General features: G+C 55.1%; 3 protein-coding genes across 3 annotated transcripts; 1 reads left to right on the forward strand and 2 right to left on the reverse strand.

The window, feature by feature from the left end:
• Window positions 1–1,185: 1,185 nt before the first annotated feature.
• ISF_09756 (cytochrome P450 78A3) lies at window positions 1,186–2,919 on the forward strand (the record flags this gene model as incomplete). Its single annotated transcript, XM_018853357.1, has 2 exons — window positions 1,186–1,478; window positions 1,548–2,919. The coding sequence occupies 2 exons, from the start codon at window positions 1,186–1,188 to the stop codon at window positions 2,917–2,919; spliced, it is 1,665 nt and encodes a 554-aa protein (XP_018699452.1).
• A 5,661-nt stretch (window positions 2,920–8,580) lies between these two features.
• Window positions 8,581–10,071, reverse strand: ISF_09757 (hypothetical protein; the record flags this gene model as incomplete). Its single annotated transcript, XM_018853358.1, has 1 exon — window positions 8,581–10,071. One exon carries the CDS (start codon window positions 10,069–10,071, stop codon window positions 8,581–8,583), a length of 1,491 nt encoding a protein of 496 aa, XP_018699453.1.
• A 621-nt stretch (window positions 10,072–10,692) lies between these two features.
• Window positions 10,693–12,685, reverse strand: ISF_09758 (hypothetical protein; the record flags this gene model as incomplete). The annotated part of the gene is made up of 2 exons (XM_018853359.1): window positions 10,693–10,836; window positions 11,039–12,685. 2 exons carry the CDS (start codon window positions 12,683–12,685, stop codon window positions 10,693–10,695), a joined length of 1,791 nt encoding a protein of 596 aa, XP_018699454.1.
• Window positions 12,686–12,776: the final 91 nt, after the last annotated feature.

Consider the following 12,776-nt stretch of genomic DNA (forward strand, 5'->3'; position numbering starts at 1 on the left):
TGCACTATGAAGGCGCTCCTGGTAGGGGGCTAAAATGGTCTTGCCTACCAGGCACGTAAAATGTGGCAGTTGTTTATGTTGCAAGTTATGGGATGTGAAGCAACTTTCCAAGTCAACCAGCCTCAACACACTTCTAAAAATCTCACATTGAGGAGAAAGCCCACCTGATCGATCTGTTTATTTCCCTGAGTTATGCAATCCTCCATCTCTTTGCTCGTTTCACCAGGAGTTAGCTAGTTGAAGAGAGAGCAACTGCAGGGTATGTGCAGTCTCTAAGAAAACCCTGCGTTGGCCGGTGCGGGGCAAGAGTGAGTCTTCAAACGAGACAACGACAAAGACACCATTTTCCAGGACGCAGAGTTTTCAGATTTTGTTGCTACGAACAAGCTGATACTTAAAATACTTCCTAACTGCTAAGCAACGGACAGGAGGCAGAGACAACTCAAGAGAATTTTGCGTAACGGGCAAGCTATTCACTGACCACGTCTAGGCCTATGCGTGTCGCCGTATGACGCGCCGAGGCTGTGCAGTTGTCGGTGCTTTCGTCATTCAACCACTGCCTACGAATTAGAGGATAGCGAATCATCGCCGGCCCGTTGCAAATTCATCTGAAAATGTCTTACCTTGCCCACCCCCACCTGCGGAGCCGGAAACCTTTACCGGCCCGGACCCGATGCCGCCGCGTCGGGCTTGTGACAAGGGGATAGAGGCGACCGTTTATTATTATGCTGTCTTCTGTATTACTTTGAGTTGCTGGCTCTTGTTGTCTGTTGTCTGCCTTTTTTCTGCCTCGGGCACTGTCCATGTTTTACTGGGCGCGTACTTCCTTGACAATTCGTCATGGTGTAGCTTGGTGTTTTGGGTACGTCATGTCATGACATTCGCAAAATGCTGCCTAATTTTTGTCTAGCTTGCCCTGATCTGCCTCGGATCTTGCAGAGGCATCCAGGCTGACGACAGCTTGCTAGCCCAACTTCGCCGAGATCGACCAATTCTGCTACGCGTCTGTTAGGGTAATCGGATTCTCCCTTCCCCACTGTCCCGGCCATGTTATTCCGCCGAATCTCCGCCACACCGGACCCGGACATATGTACCCTGTTCGGGACCGGCTTATTGGAGAATACATCAGTCGCGGATCGTATCAATCGTCGAAACCTCGACTTTCATCTACAAAATCACAACAAAATGTCGCAACTAGCACCAAAGCACATGTCGTGGCCGCTGGTGACGGTCGCGGCGGCCTTGGAGGCCCTGACGCTCCGCTACAGCAAAGATGAGCTGAAGCTGTCATCCCTCGCGCTCTCATTTGGGATATTCTTCATCGCCAACCTCGCCATCTGCGGCCTCTACTTTACCTTCATCTACCCCTTCTACGTGTCGCCGACGAGACATCTGCCCACCGTCGGGAACCGGCACTGGCTGATGGGCCACATGCCCCAGCTGTACAGCTCACCACCAGGCGAGTGCTCACGAACATGGTAAGTCTTCATCAGCGCCTGGTCCATTCAGTACCAGGACTTCGAACCTCTGCTTACACTCCCCCACAGGAATAAAGAGGTCGAGCACGATGGCCTCCTCCGCTTCTTCATGTTCTTCAACCAGGAGCGCCTCATCGCCATCTCCCCCAAGGCCATCGCCGACATCACCGTCGCCAACAGCTACGCCTGGGAGAAGCCCGGCGTCGTGCGCGCCGCCCTCAGCACCGTCACCGGTGTCGGCCTCATCACCTCCGAGGGTGACGAGCACCGGCGGCAGCGCCGCAGCATGCTCCCCGCCTTCAACTTCCGCCACATCAAGGACCTCTACCCCATTTTCTGGGACAAGTCGCGCGAGGTCGTCAGCGCCATGACCAAGACGGTCCACGGCCGCGAGGGCCAGCTCCACGTCTCCCACTGGGCGTCGCTCGCCACGCTCGACATCATCGGCATGGCCGCCATGGGCCGCGACTTCGACGCCGTCCGCGACCCGGACAACAAGCTCGTCGCCCAGTACACGCGCGTCTTCGAGGGCCAGTCGCTCCTCCGCGTCTTCCTCGTCCTCGGGCTCGTCCTTCCGCAGTGGATGATCGAGGAGCTGCCGCTGCCGCGCATCCGCGAGTTCCGCGACGCCATGCGCGCCATCCGCCGCGTCTGCCAGGAGCTGATCGACGAGAAGCGCGCCAAGCTGCGCGCGCAGAAGCAGGACAAGGCGCAGCCGGACGTTGACATCCTGTCCATCGCGCTCGAGAGCGGCCAGTTCACCGACGAGGGCCTGCAGAACCAGCTGATGACCTTTTTCGCCGCCGGCCACGAGACCACCTCCGTCTCGCTGACGTGGGCCATCTACGCGCTCTGCGTGAACCCGGCGATGCAGACGCGCCTCCGGGAGGAGGTCCGCGCCCACCTGCCGTCGGTCGACGACGACGCCGCCGCCGTCTCCAGCGTCGACTTTGACCGCCTGCCGTACCTCAACGCCGTCGTCAACGAGGTCCTCCGGCGCTACCCGTCGGTGCCCGTCACCGGCCGCGTCGCCATGCAGGACACCACCGTGCTCGGCCGGCCCGTCGCACGCGGCACCGCCGTCACCATCCCGCAGTGGGCCATCAACGTCGACAAAACTCTCTGGGGCGAGGACGCCGAGGAGTTCAATCCGGACCGCTGGCTCGATACCCGCAACGGCTCCGTCACCCTCGACAACACCGGCGGCTCGACCAGCAACTACGCGCTATCCACGTTCCTCCACGGACCCCGCAGCTGCATCGGCGCCGCCTTCGCCAAGGGCGAGTTCGCCTGCCTGCTGGCCGCCTGGATCGGCCGCTTCGAGTTTGAATTCGTCGACAAGACCCTCATGGACCCGGACAAGCTCAAGGTCAAGGGCGGCGTCACCATCAAGCCCGAGGACGGGCTGCATGTCATTGCGAGGGTGGTACCGGGATACTAATGTATCTGTAGAATTCAAAGCTAATGCAAATTTGATACCTGTTTTTACGTGGCCATTTTTAATCTTTATCCTACGACTTTTATTTAAAATGCCGTGGCGAGTGGCGAGGGAGGCTGTCGCGACGCCATGTCCAAGCAACGAGTCAGACGGACGCTTACTTGGGAACACAGACGCTTTAGAGGACAGAGTCTTTAGTTGGGATATATCCATGGGGGTAGTGGATGCTGCATCTCTTCAACTGAGCTCTGCGGAAGGTGGCGTTCGTAACTTCAGCCTGCATCGTGACCACTGCGGATTATGCCCTGCCCATGGGGTCTACGTCCGCTTTCTTTGTACACGATTGCACCGAGGCACATGGTCTAAGAATACTTGAGAACGCTAACATCGTTCGTGTTAGCCAAGTTCTTAAGCGGGTTCTCTACCACGACTGAACTCCATTTGCCAGTCTTCCAGGTCTGTATCGCCACCAGATGATTCCTCATCATCCGACTTCCCCAAATAAGACATGACTTCATCAAGCCGCGGGGTTGATGGTGTCGACGGTGTCTTCGGTACGCTGGAACCTCGTGATGCGGTGTCAGGCAGGCCATCCTCTTCGCGACGTTCAGAAGCGCTGGCGCGAGCAGTCGAAAGACAAAGATTTCGGCTGCGGCGTTGCCTACCAGGATTTTGTTGCCCGCTATAGCGCACCGAGTCCTTGGACGATGGCCTTTTGTGTCGGATAGTTCCCTCTGTGCTCGTTTCAGACAAAGCGGGCGAGTTGAGTGACTCATTTTTCCAGAGCCAGCGTAAGCACTTCCCCGAGCTCCATCGCTTTCTGGCGTCCTTCCGCAATAGTCCTTTTAACATGGGCTGCAAAAAGGCTGGTGCTTCTGAGATGCTTGGTAGAGCAACAGTACAGATCCAGGTGGCAAAATCGTAAGAGTTCCACTGCTTGTCATTGCGAGAGTCCCAGCTGGTCAACAAGAGTATTCCGATCAGGCCAAGAGCCCACATGTCCACTTTGCTTGTATAGCACAGAGGTTGAGCAAATAGCTCGGGGGCCATGTAGATATGCGTTCCGGTAAATGTCTCCATAATGGCTGAATCGTTTTGCTTTGAGGTACCAAAGTCGGCCAGCTTCACTATCAGTTTGCCGCTATGTCGAGAAATAAGGGCATTTTCCGGTTTGAGGTCTCGATGCGTGATGCCGTTCACGTGCAGATATGTCAAAGCGCTACTGATGTGAGTTATTGCTGCTAGTCGCTCGCGTTCGTTGAGGGTAGGTAGAGCCTCTCGCAGATTTAATGGAATGTATTCCACAATCATCCACGGCGGTAGAGTCAAATCTTCTGCCACAACCAAGTCGAACGCCTTCAATATATGTGGCTTGAACCGTGCATCAGAATCTTGAGGTGAGTATCAGAATGTTTGGATCTACTTACGTGATCGAGACGTTTTAGATGGGTGTACTCCATACGTAGCGCCTCAAATCGATGCCGTACAATATCGGCGTTGTCGCTGATCTTAAAGTACGGCTCTTTCGCCCCGAAGCACTGCCCAGTTCTGGCACCACTAACTTTCATGACCGAGGCGTGTGCGCCCCTTCCCTGCGCTCCCTGCACATCAACGACATAAACATTGCCATTTATGCCGTAACGGACTGCATCGGCCGAAGTCTCGTCGTGACTTTTTAGGGACGGTAAACGTTTTGGAATGGAGCCCATTATATCCTGGCTGTATTGTCGAGCCTTCGTCCTGTACAGAGAAGCTTCCATTGGTGTCCGTGACGGAGTCCATACACGAAACTTCACAGTCCCCAATTCAATCATTGTAGGACTGGAGAGCTGGTATGGTACACCAAGCTTGGAGCGAACGAGAGACGTCCCGTAAAGAGAAAACTGTCTGTCAGAGAGCTGTGTCACCCTAGGCTGATGGGTTTCAGGACTGATGTCGATTCGACAGGCCTGCCTGCTGATGCCTGTCTGATTCGTCGTCGCAATCTGGAGGTCGCACGAATCAGAATCCTCATGAGAGCCTAAGATCCAGCCTTTGGGGTCGTATAAGTTCTCTCTAATCTTGAGGCAGAGAAACGGGGGCGTCAACTCGTGTTCGCTTGACTGGTTGCCCTTCCAGGAGTTGTCCGTAACTGGTGGTGTGAACTCAAATCTAGAGTTGTCGGACCATTGCAAGATCCCATCTGCCCCGACAAAGTCCCCAAGGATCAGAACAACATCCGAGTAATCGATCGTAATAGAGCTGTTCATTGTGCATAGGCTGACATAGATGATATTGAGCTGATGTGTAAGAGCGAAAAGAAACATGTTTGATATAGTTGGGGGGCGGCCGGGGGAACGAAAATGCTTGTTTATGTATGGCAAAGGCTGGCGTGACCACCGTCACACAAAAGGCAGGCACCCGCGATGTTTGATGTGGTATTATCATGCATATGTACCACGATAATCTCCTACCTGGAAGATTTCTTGCTCCTTGCACGGGCAGCCTGAGTGCTAGCCTCGTTCCTTTGCGCACCACGACGTCTACCAGTAAGAGACTTGGTGATTCGTGTCTTTGATCTTGTTCTGCTCGCGATACAACCATCGTGACCCGGCATTTGAGCTGGAGGTAGATGCATCGGTCGCGATTGTGATAATCCTTTGAGGGATTGTAAGTGGCGCGCCACCTGTTTTTCCCGTCGTCGCTCGATGTCCATTATTTTCTTCCGGGCGGCTTCATGGGCTTCGTATTCCCGTAGTGCAATCCTTTGATGTAGAACTTGACACTCCTCTGCCCAGTATCTCTGGTCGTCAATGGAATGTCGCATACTGTTGGCTTCGTCAGAAGACAGCCCGTACTGTTGCATTATATCCCTATAGCGTAGTGCTGCCATTCGCCAGTGTTGAGAGTTCGGCCTCCCTTCACTTTCTTTCTCTTTTGATGTTCGCAGAAGCAACCGTTGCAATTCCTTTGCGTAGTGTTGGCATTCTATTTCCCAATAATCGCGGTGCGTGATTCCAAGTCGTATCCGGTCAACTTCCTGTCCTCTAAATTCGCCATACAAATCGTTGCATTGACATTTAAAGTCCTCCTCAATAGAGCCGTAGAGAGAAGAGGGTGGCGATGGAGTTGCCTCTAGCTGCCGCAACTTGGCTCTTTCTAGTTGTCTGCAGAGTTCACGCTGCCCGTCGCTAGACGCAAAGAACCTGGCAAACGCGGGTATGAAGCCCTCGATACACGGACTCCTCATAGTCACGTAATTAAGACGGAGAACAGCTGAGAGAAGTGGTGTTGTGCTTTATCAGGCGATTGTGTGAAGCAAGCATGTAGCGATGCCTCCCTTATTTTCCGCAGGTTCGGCTCTCGGATTAATAATTCGAGCGCTGGTGTCGTACTTGTGCACCCTCACGGGAATGCGCAGCACAGTGATGCCGAAAAGAACTAAAGAAGAAGAATTATTGTGCCTTTCGAGTCATTTATGATAGGATGGGGTGTTTATCAGTTGGCGGAGTTGTTAATGAAGTACATACTTACTGGAGGGGTAGCTCGCAAGCATTCAGGGAAATCGCCATACTTTCCACGATGAAGCACGTAAGTTTCAGCCTGACCCGTAACACTATCCACTCTAATACCTTATAGAAACATATTATCATATTTCACGAGTTCAACATTCGTGCTGGGCAACAAGCACAACTCGTTATGGAGTATGCCGTGCTTGGTAGGATGGTGGACCAAAACAAAGTCCGAAGATTCCTATACCATGAAGGCCGTACCATTCTTGAACAGATCCTCGATGCATTACATTGCCTGCATATGAAGGGAGTCACCCACCGTGACGTACAGCCAGGCAACATACTTATCATGGTCCGAGATCCCGTCTATGCAAAGCTCGCTGATTTTGGAGTATCTAGCAACGCTGAAGCACCCACGGCAGATTGCGACACAGAGCCCTATATGGGACCCGAGGTCTACCAGCCGCCGTACACGACCAAGGCTGACATTTGGTCGGTGGGCGTAGCTGCGATGGAGATGTTTATAGGACTTCCTTCACAGAGTACGGGCAAACATGTACCATGGACAGAGCTGATACTGGGACATAGGTCAGCGCAAGAGCCGCCTCTGGTCAGGGAGCTCTTGGATGCATGTCTGCAGCCGCAACTGGACAAACGGCTGTCGGCCGAACAGTTGATCCGGCTTGCTTTTTTCCAGTCGCGAACTGGCGTACTATCAAACGAAAGTAGTTCCACAAACGTGATATACGCTGACGGCTGTATTACGGCGATGCGAGCCGAGGATACTCTCCCAGATACCGCGCCATGCCTTGTACAGGAGAGCGAACCTGGGCACCCCCCTGAGCAACAAGCAGAAACGCCTCAAATGGCAGATCCAAGGATTTTGGGTGCATTATTGCCTGCCAACGGCCTAAGGATCGAGGGTGCCGTCACCCCCGACGCTCTGGTAAGCAACAAAACCCTTGCGAATGCGGGCGTTCTCGACTACTACAGACCGTCACAACCTACGTCGATGCTGAGGGCACGACTTACCGCTTTTTGAGGTGGCGCGGGCGCTCAATTGCACACATCCCCGGGCGCATGATGGTCAACCTCGCCCAGATACTCGCGTCGCGCCCAATCATCCGAGCATCCGGGAGATGATCGGTGAGAATAGGTTCGTCATGCTTGACGGCATTGATCCGGTAAGAAGAACGTATGTGCCCTACCCCGACGCTGTACAGGTGTGCCGCCATCTTGGGATTGCTACCGCGGAGTTGCCAGACTTTATCGCATCGCTGGACGTAGATGTCAACCAAGCCGACGGCCATACTTGGGATATGCCTTTAAAATGGACTGGCAGGGAGAAAGCCTCGCCAACTGCGCCGAATACGCCACGACCACCATGAGGCAGATTGTAGATCAGCGGCTTGCTAGATCCCACGGTCCAGCCGCGGCCTTACCAACTGCTACCTGCGCCGTCTCGCTTCTGTAAGCGCCGGTCTGTTCACAGCAATAAAAGCTAAATCAGCCAGCTGCGTGACCTGGTACTCCTCTTGGTACGACCACCAGGAGTTCCCAAACAAAAACGAAAAAAAAAAAAAAAAACATAACAGGCAAAGAGTAGAAGAGCTTAAGAACAAAAAAGTAAAGGAACTCCGGTACAGGGAATCGAACCCTGGGCTGCTCGGTTCATTGATGAGAGCGAGCGATGTTAGCCACTACACCATACCGGATAGCTTCTTGTCTAACGGCTGACTTATTAATGAATATAAAACTATGAATGCTGGGGAAAAAGAGTACCACATTCAACAGAGCCATCAGCGGCCAGACTTTCTTCTTGGAGGGCCTTATTCCAGGATTCAGTGGTAGGATTTGCTGCGGCACCTTGACGTGTTAGGTTTTATGACATCTAGACTAGGAATAAAAATTTAATCTTGTTCCGAGGGCGGTCCTAATGCAGTTGTCGAGATTTTCAGCACTTCCCACTGCCAACAAAGGAACTTGATCGAGGTTTTATTACGGACCACACAGCACACGGCATACCAAAGCAGGATGAATACAGCTCTTTTTTATTCATTTTATTTTATTTTATTTTATTTTCAACAAGTGTTTAATCCGAAGCAATTATCTGCGATTGCCTAAAGTTAAACCCACAGGCCAATCTCAACATCCCGCAGCCCCCGCTTCACACTCATCGCGAGCGCAAGCCCTGCTGCACAGCAGTCCAGAGTCCATCGTCTATCCCCGGATTCTCCATCATGGATCCGTCTGCAATCATCTTTGTGACGGCGGCGACCTCTCGAAGAACCAGCTGGCTTACAGCTCCGCTTGGCACGGCGCTGTTGGGCTGAACGGCCCGCTTCCGACGCAGCACAGCACGGATGGACCGTCTCTTGGACTGCTTCCGCGGAAGGGTAGGCCCTTCCACCGCGCTTCTGAGCAATTTCTCAATTGCTAGGCGACCCTCGACACTCAACGGCTGCTGGGCTGTCGGCACGGGATCAAGCGCGGGCCCGTTCACTCGCGCCGGCTGTCCATTGCAGCTACTCGGAGCGCGAGGACTCTGCTGAGTTGCGTCACATATTGAAGCCGCTTCAACGACTTCGTCCACCCGGTGCGACTCCTCCGTGCTCGTAGTGATTTGCTGCGTCAGTCCGTCCAGCTCCAGGTCCGTGATTATGCAGGGCGTCTCCTCCACCCACGACGCTGCATGCGCAGACGCTGTCGCGCAAACTGTTTTTGGCGAGTCCGAATCCCACTGCAGATGAGTCTGGGGCTCCTCCGACGTCCATGGCTGCGGCTCCGGAGCCAGGCAGCTCACGTACTCAGGGTCCCACGGCTCAGGCGGCACGAGCAACTCTTCGACCTTGATCTTCTTCCTCTCCTCGCGAACCTCTGCATTCCATCGATCCTCCTGCCACATCTCCAGCAGCCGCTGCTTGTCGAAGAACCGGAACGCGGTGCTCCCCATTGAAGTTTCGCTGTCCGCGCACAAGGCCGGGCGCTCGCTTTTCCTGTCCACCACGGAAGCGGCGAGCGGCTTCTCGTAGGCCGGCTCTTCCGGCTCCCGGAAGAAGAGCTCCTCTTGGCCGCAGGGCACGATGACGACGCCATACTGCATGTCGGCCAGGGGCGGCCCGGCGAGCGAGATCGTGTAGGCGGACGCGGCCAGGTACCGCGCGAGCGACTTGGCGTCCCGGACGTGCTGGCGGTGTCCGGGCAGACATGCCGGCACCGCAGCTTCCCGTGGCGGTTCCTCCTCCAACGGCGCGTTGCTCACGGTCGCCCAGCTCTGGACACTCGAGACCGCATCGCAGTCAATGGTCCCGAACTCAGGGTGACGCAGCCCCTCACGCCGGTCCTGGTCCTGGGCCCTGTGCACAGCCTCGTGCAGCTGCCCGTCGTGATTGATCCTATTCCTCGCCCACTCCCGGTACTTCTTCCAGGCCTTCGTCTTGTTGCCGGCCGGATCGGACTTGCAATCGGATGACGCTTCGTGTCGCGGCCGCCGCGGCCAGCTCCACCGAGTCGCAGAGGCAGGGCCCTTGCCGGGAGGTATGTAGTCGGAGCCGTCGTACTCAAAGACAGTAGCGTCGTCTTTGGTATCGCTTCTACGCGGAGGGGGCACGTACACGCTCGGTAGGGAGACGCCAGGCTCCTCGGCTGTTTCTCCCGTGGGCATCATGAATAGCGCTTCTTGGGTCAAGCGAGGAGACGCCCCTTGCACCGGAAAGTAGGTTGATTGGCGCATAACGAGAGCAAGCACTGTGAAATATTGTAAAAAATTTCTTTCAAAGAAAGCAAGGCGGATGGGAAAGGCAAACGTCGTCGTTGTCGTTCTTGGGAAAGCGAGGAACAGGCAGAGGATTTTTATCCGTGGAGAGGATGCTGTGGGAAGGGACTAATGCGGGTTCTGTGTTTTATCATTGCGTTGCACAAATAAAGCTGATGAAATGAGGTATCATGGTGACTATAATGTGAGGAGATGAACTGAGGTACGACGAGTGTTGTACTGCATTTCAACCTTAGAGCTGCTGCTAGTGGGAATGCCCTCTTTTTTGGCTTTTACTTGCGCTACGTGTTATCCTCGCCGCGAACTTAAAACTACACGCTTCCAAGTCATATTTTAGATAGGAAGGTAATTAGTTTACATTGCGACTTTATTTTCAGCGTGCCAGCACGTTTGACTGGCAGCCATCGATGCGTCTGATGTGGGAATGGTGTGTGTCACAGAGACGGCTGTGTGAGGTGAGCCGCCAGTGCGTGCGGTAAATTCTGTGTATCGTAATTTCAACCCTGTATCCTAATCTTCCATAGTCGCTAAATCTTCGCATCGCGTGTTCCATTGTCTATGAGAGCCCTGGGCGTGGCCGCGCATGGACTTGAAGTTGGGATGCTCCTTGCCTCTTGGGATACCGGTGAGCAGGCGACATTTTTTCCGGAACATCTTTTAGAATTGTTAGAAACATCATTCTCATCACTGCCCTCAGAATTCCTATTCATATCCTTCTCATCATTAAGGAAATATTTCATATAATAATATTTGCAGCTCTGTGGCTACTCGACAAATTGCATTCTTCGTGACACATCAAACATGTATAGTTTATTATTTACAAATGAAGAAGAGCCTTGAATAGTTCTGCGCCTACCTGGCCAAACTTGACCTTTTGGCTGACATCGCCACTGTGTAGGTGGACGGTGTCAACGCTGGACTTGGTCCAATCAATCCGCCGCACGCTGATCCAGCGCAGCCTCAGCTTCTCCTGGGAGACGAACAGCAGCGAGTCGATGGACTGCACGTACACCATCTCGCCATCTTGGGCGAGCATGGGCGTGCAGAACGGGACCCGATCGACCAGGGCGCCGTCCCAGCCGCCCAGCAGCGCATCGAGCAGCGCCTTGTCCGCGCAGTCGCGCGACACGCAGGCGCGCACCTTTGCCGCGGCCTCCTTGCGGCCGCTCGAGGGACACTTCACCGCGATGAGCTTCGCAGCCTGGCAGAGAAGAAACGCGACGTCGAAGCGCAGAGGTCGTTGGTTGGCAGCGTCGAGGACGGCGAACAGGACCGTGTGGCACAACCCGACAGGCAGCTCGGCGGCGCCCTCCAAGCTGTTGACGAGAGACTGCAGGCAATCCCTGGCCTTGCGGTGATCGTCCATCCAGTTGTGCAGACAGACGCAGGCGAAGCACAGAGCAGCTGTGGTGGAGCGGTGCGTGTCGGGCGCCTCGGCGCCGTCGTCCCAGGCCTGCAGCCATTGCCAGCCCGCCACCGACTCGCACGGGCTTTGCCGCGATAACTTGAGCGACGCCGAGAGATCTTCCCAGTGTTGGCCTTGAGGTGGGAAGCCACTGATCGCGACCAACAAGGAGTGCACGGACAGGCTGACCTTCTTCTCACTGTCCACCTCTCTACGCAGGGCATCGATGAGGGCATCCTTGTCGTCTAGACTCGCTTTCAAGGTGAGATATTGCCGCTGAAACAGACTCAGCTCAGCGTTGGTCTTTTCTTTGGCGGCAGCGAGTCTTGCAATTTCGTCTCGTAACGAAGCTTCCGCCCTTCGCTGGGCGGCTATCGTGTTCTGCATCGACGTGTTGTCCGTGTGGATGGCCACGCTGTCGGCGCGCAGACGACTCATCTCGGTGTCCATGGCCTCAATCTCGTCATGCAGCCTCGCAATCTCGCCCCTATCAGCCGTCGCTAATCTATGAAACGTGGAAAGCTCGTTCTGCGCGACCGACTGCGCGGCGTAAAGACTGGCAAGCTGTTTCTGCTGCGACGCCTCCGTGGCCCGATGGCTGGTGCGGAGGCTGTCCAGCGCGGCGGCGAGGTTTGCCTCGTTGGCGCGAGACTCGGCCAGGTCGGCTATCAGGGCGCGGTTGGCCTCGCCCAGGCCGTCCAGGGCATGGTGCGCGGCGTCGATGACGACGCGCTGTCGCTCGAGGGCGCCGTCCAGCATGCACGCCATGTCGGGGCCCAGGTGCCGCAGCATCTGGAGGGGAAACTCTGCATTGTGCAAGGCTTCCTGGTGCTGAGGAGGCGAGGCAGAGTCCGTCAGCGATGGCGGTTTGTCGGGAAGTCGCGACAGGGCATCATATTGGGTCATATCCTGCATCGACTTCTCCGTGACATCGGTGCCTGGCCGGCTGACATCGCCACCGTGCCACCCGATCGCAGAGACCGGGTACGGTAGCGCGCCCTTGCCTTCGATCTGATGCTGCTCCGACAGACTAAAGCCCTGAACAAGCCGATCAATCGTGTCTGGTGTGTCGTGACGGTGCGTGGTGGTCCCGTACATGTTGACTCGAGCCTGGTGAGACAAGAGTGTGATGGTTCATGGACCGACCGACGTTGGGAGTTCTGCGGTGTAGAACCCATCGCCACAGGCG

This window comes from Cordyceps fumosorosea (genome assembly GCF_001636725.1).
Source record: "Cordyceps fumosorosea ARSEF 2679 chromosome Unknown scaffold_69, whole genome shotgun sequence".
NCBI lineage: Eukaryota > Fungi > Ascomycota > Sordariomycetes > Hypocreales > Cordycipitaceae > Cordyceps > Cordyceps fumosorosea.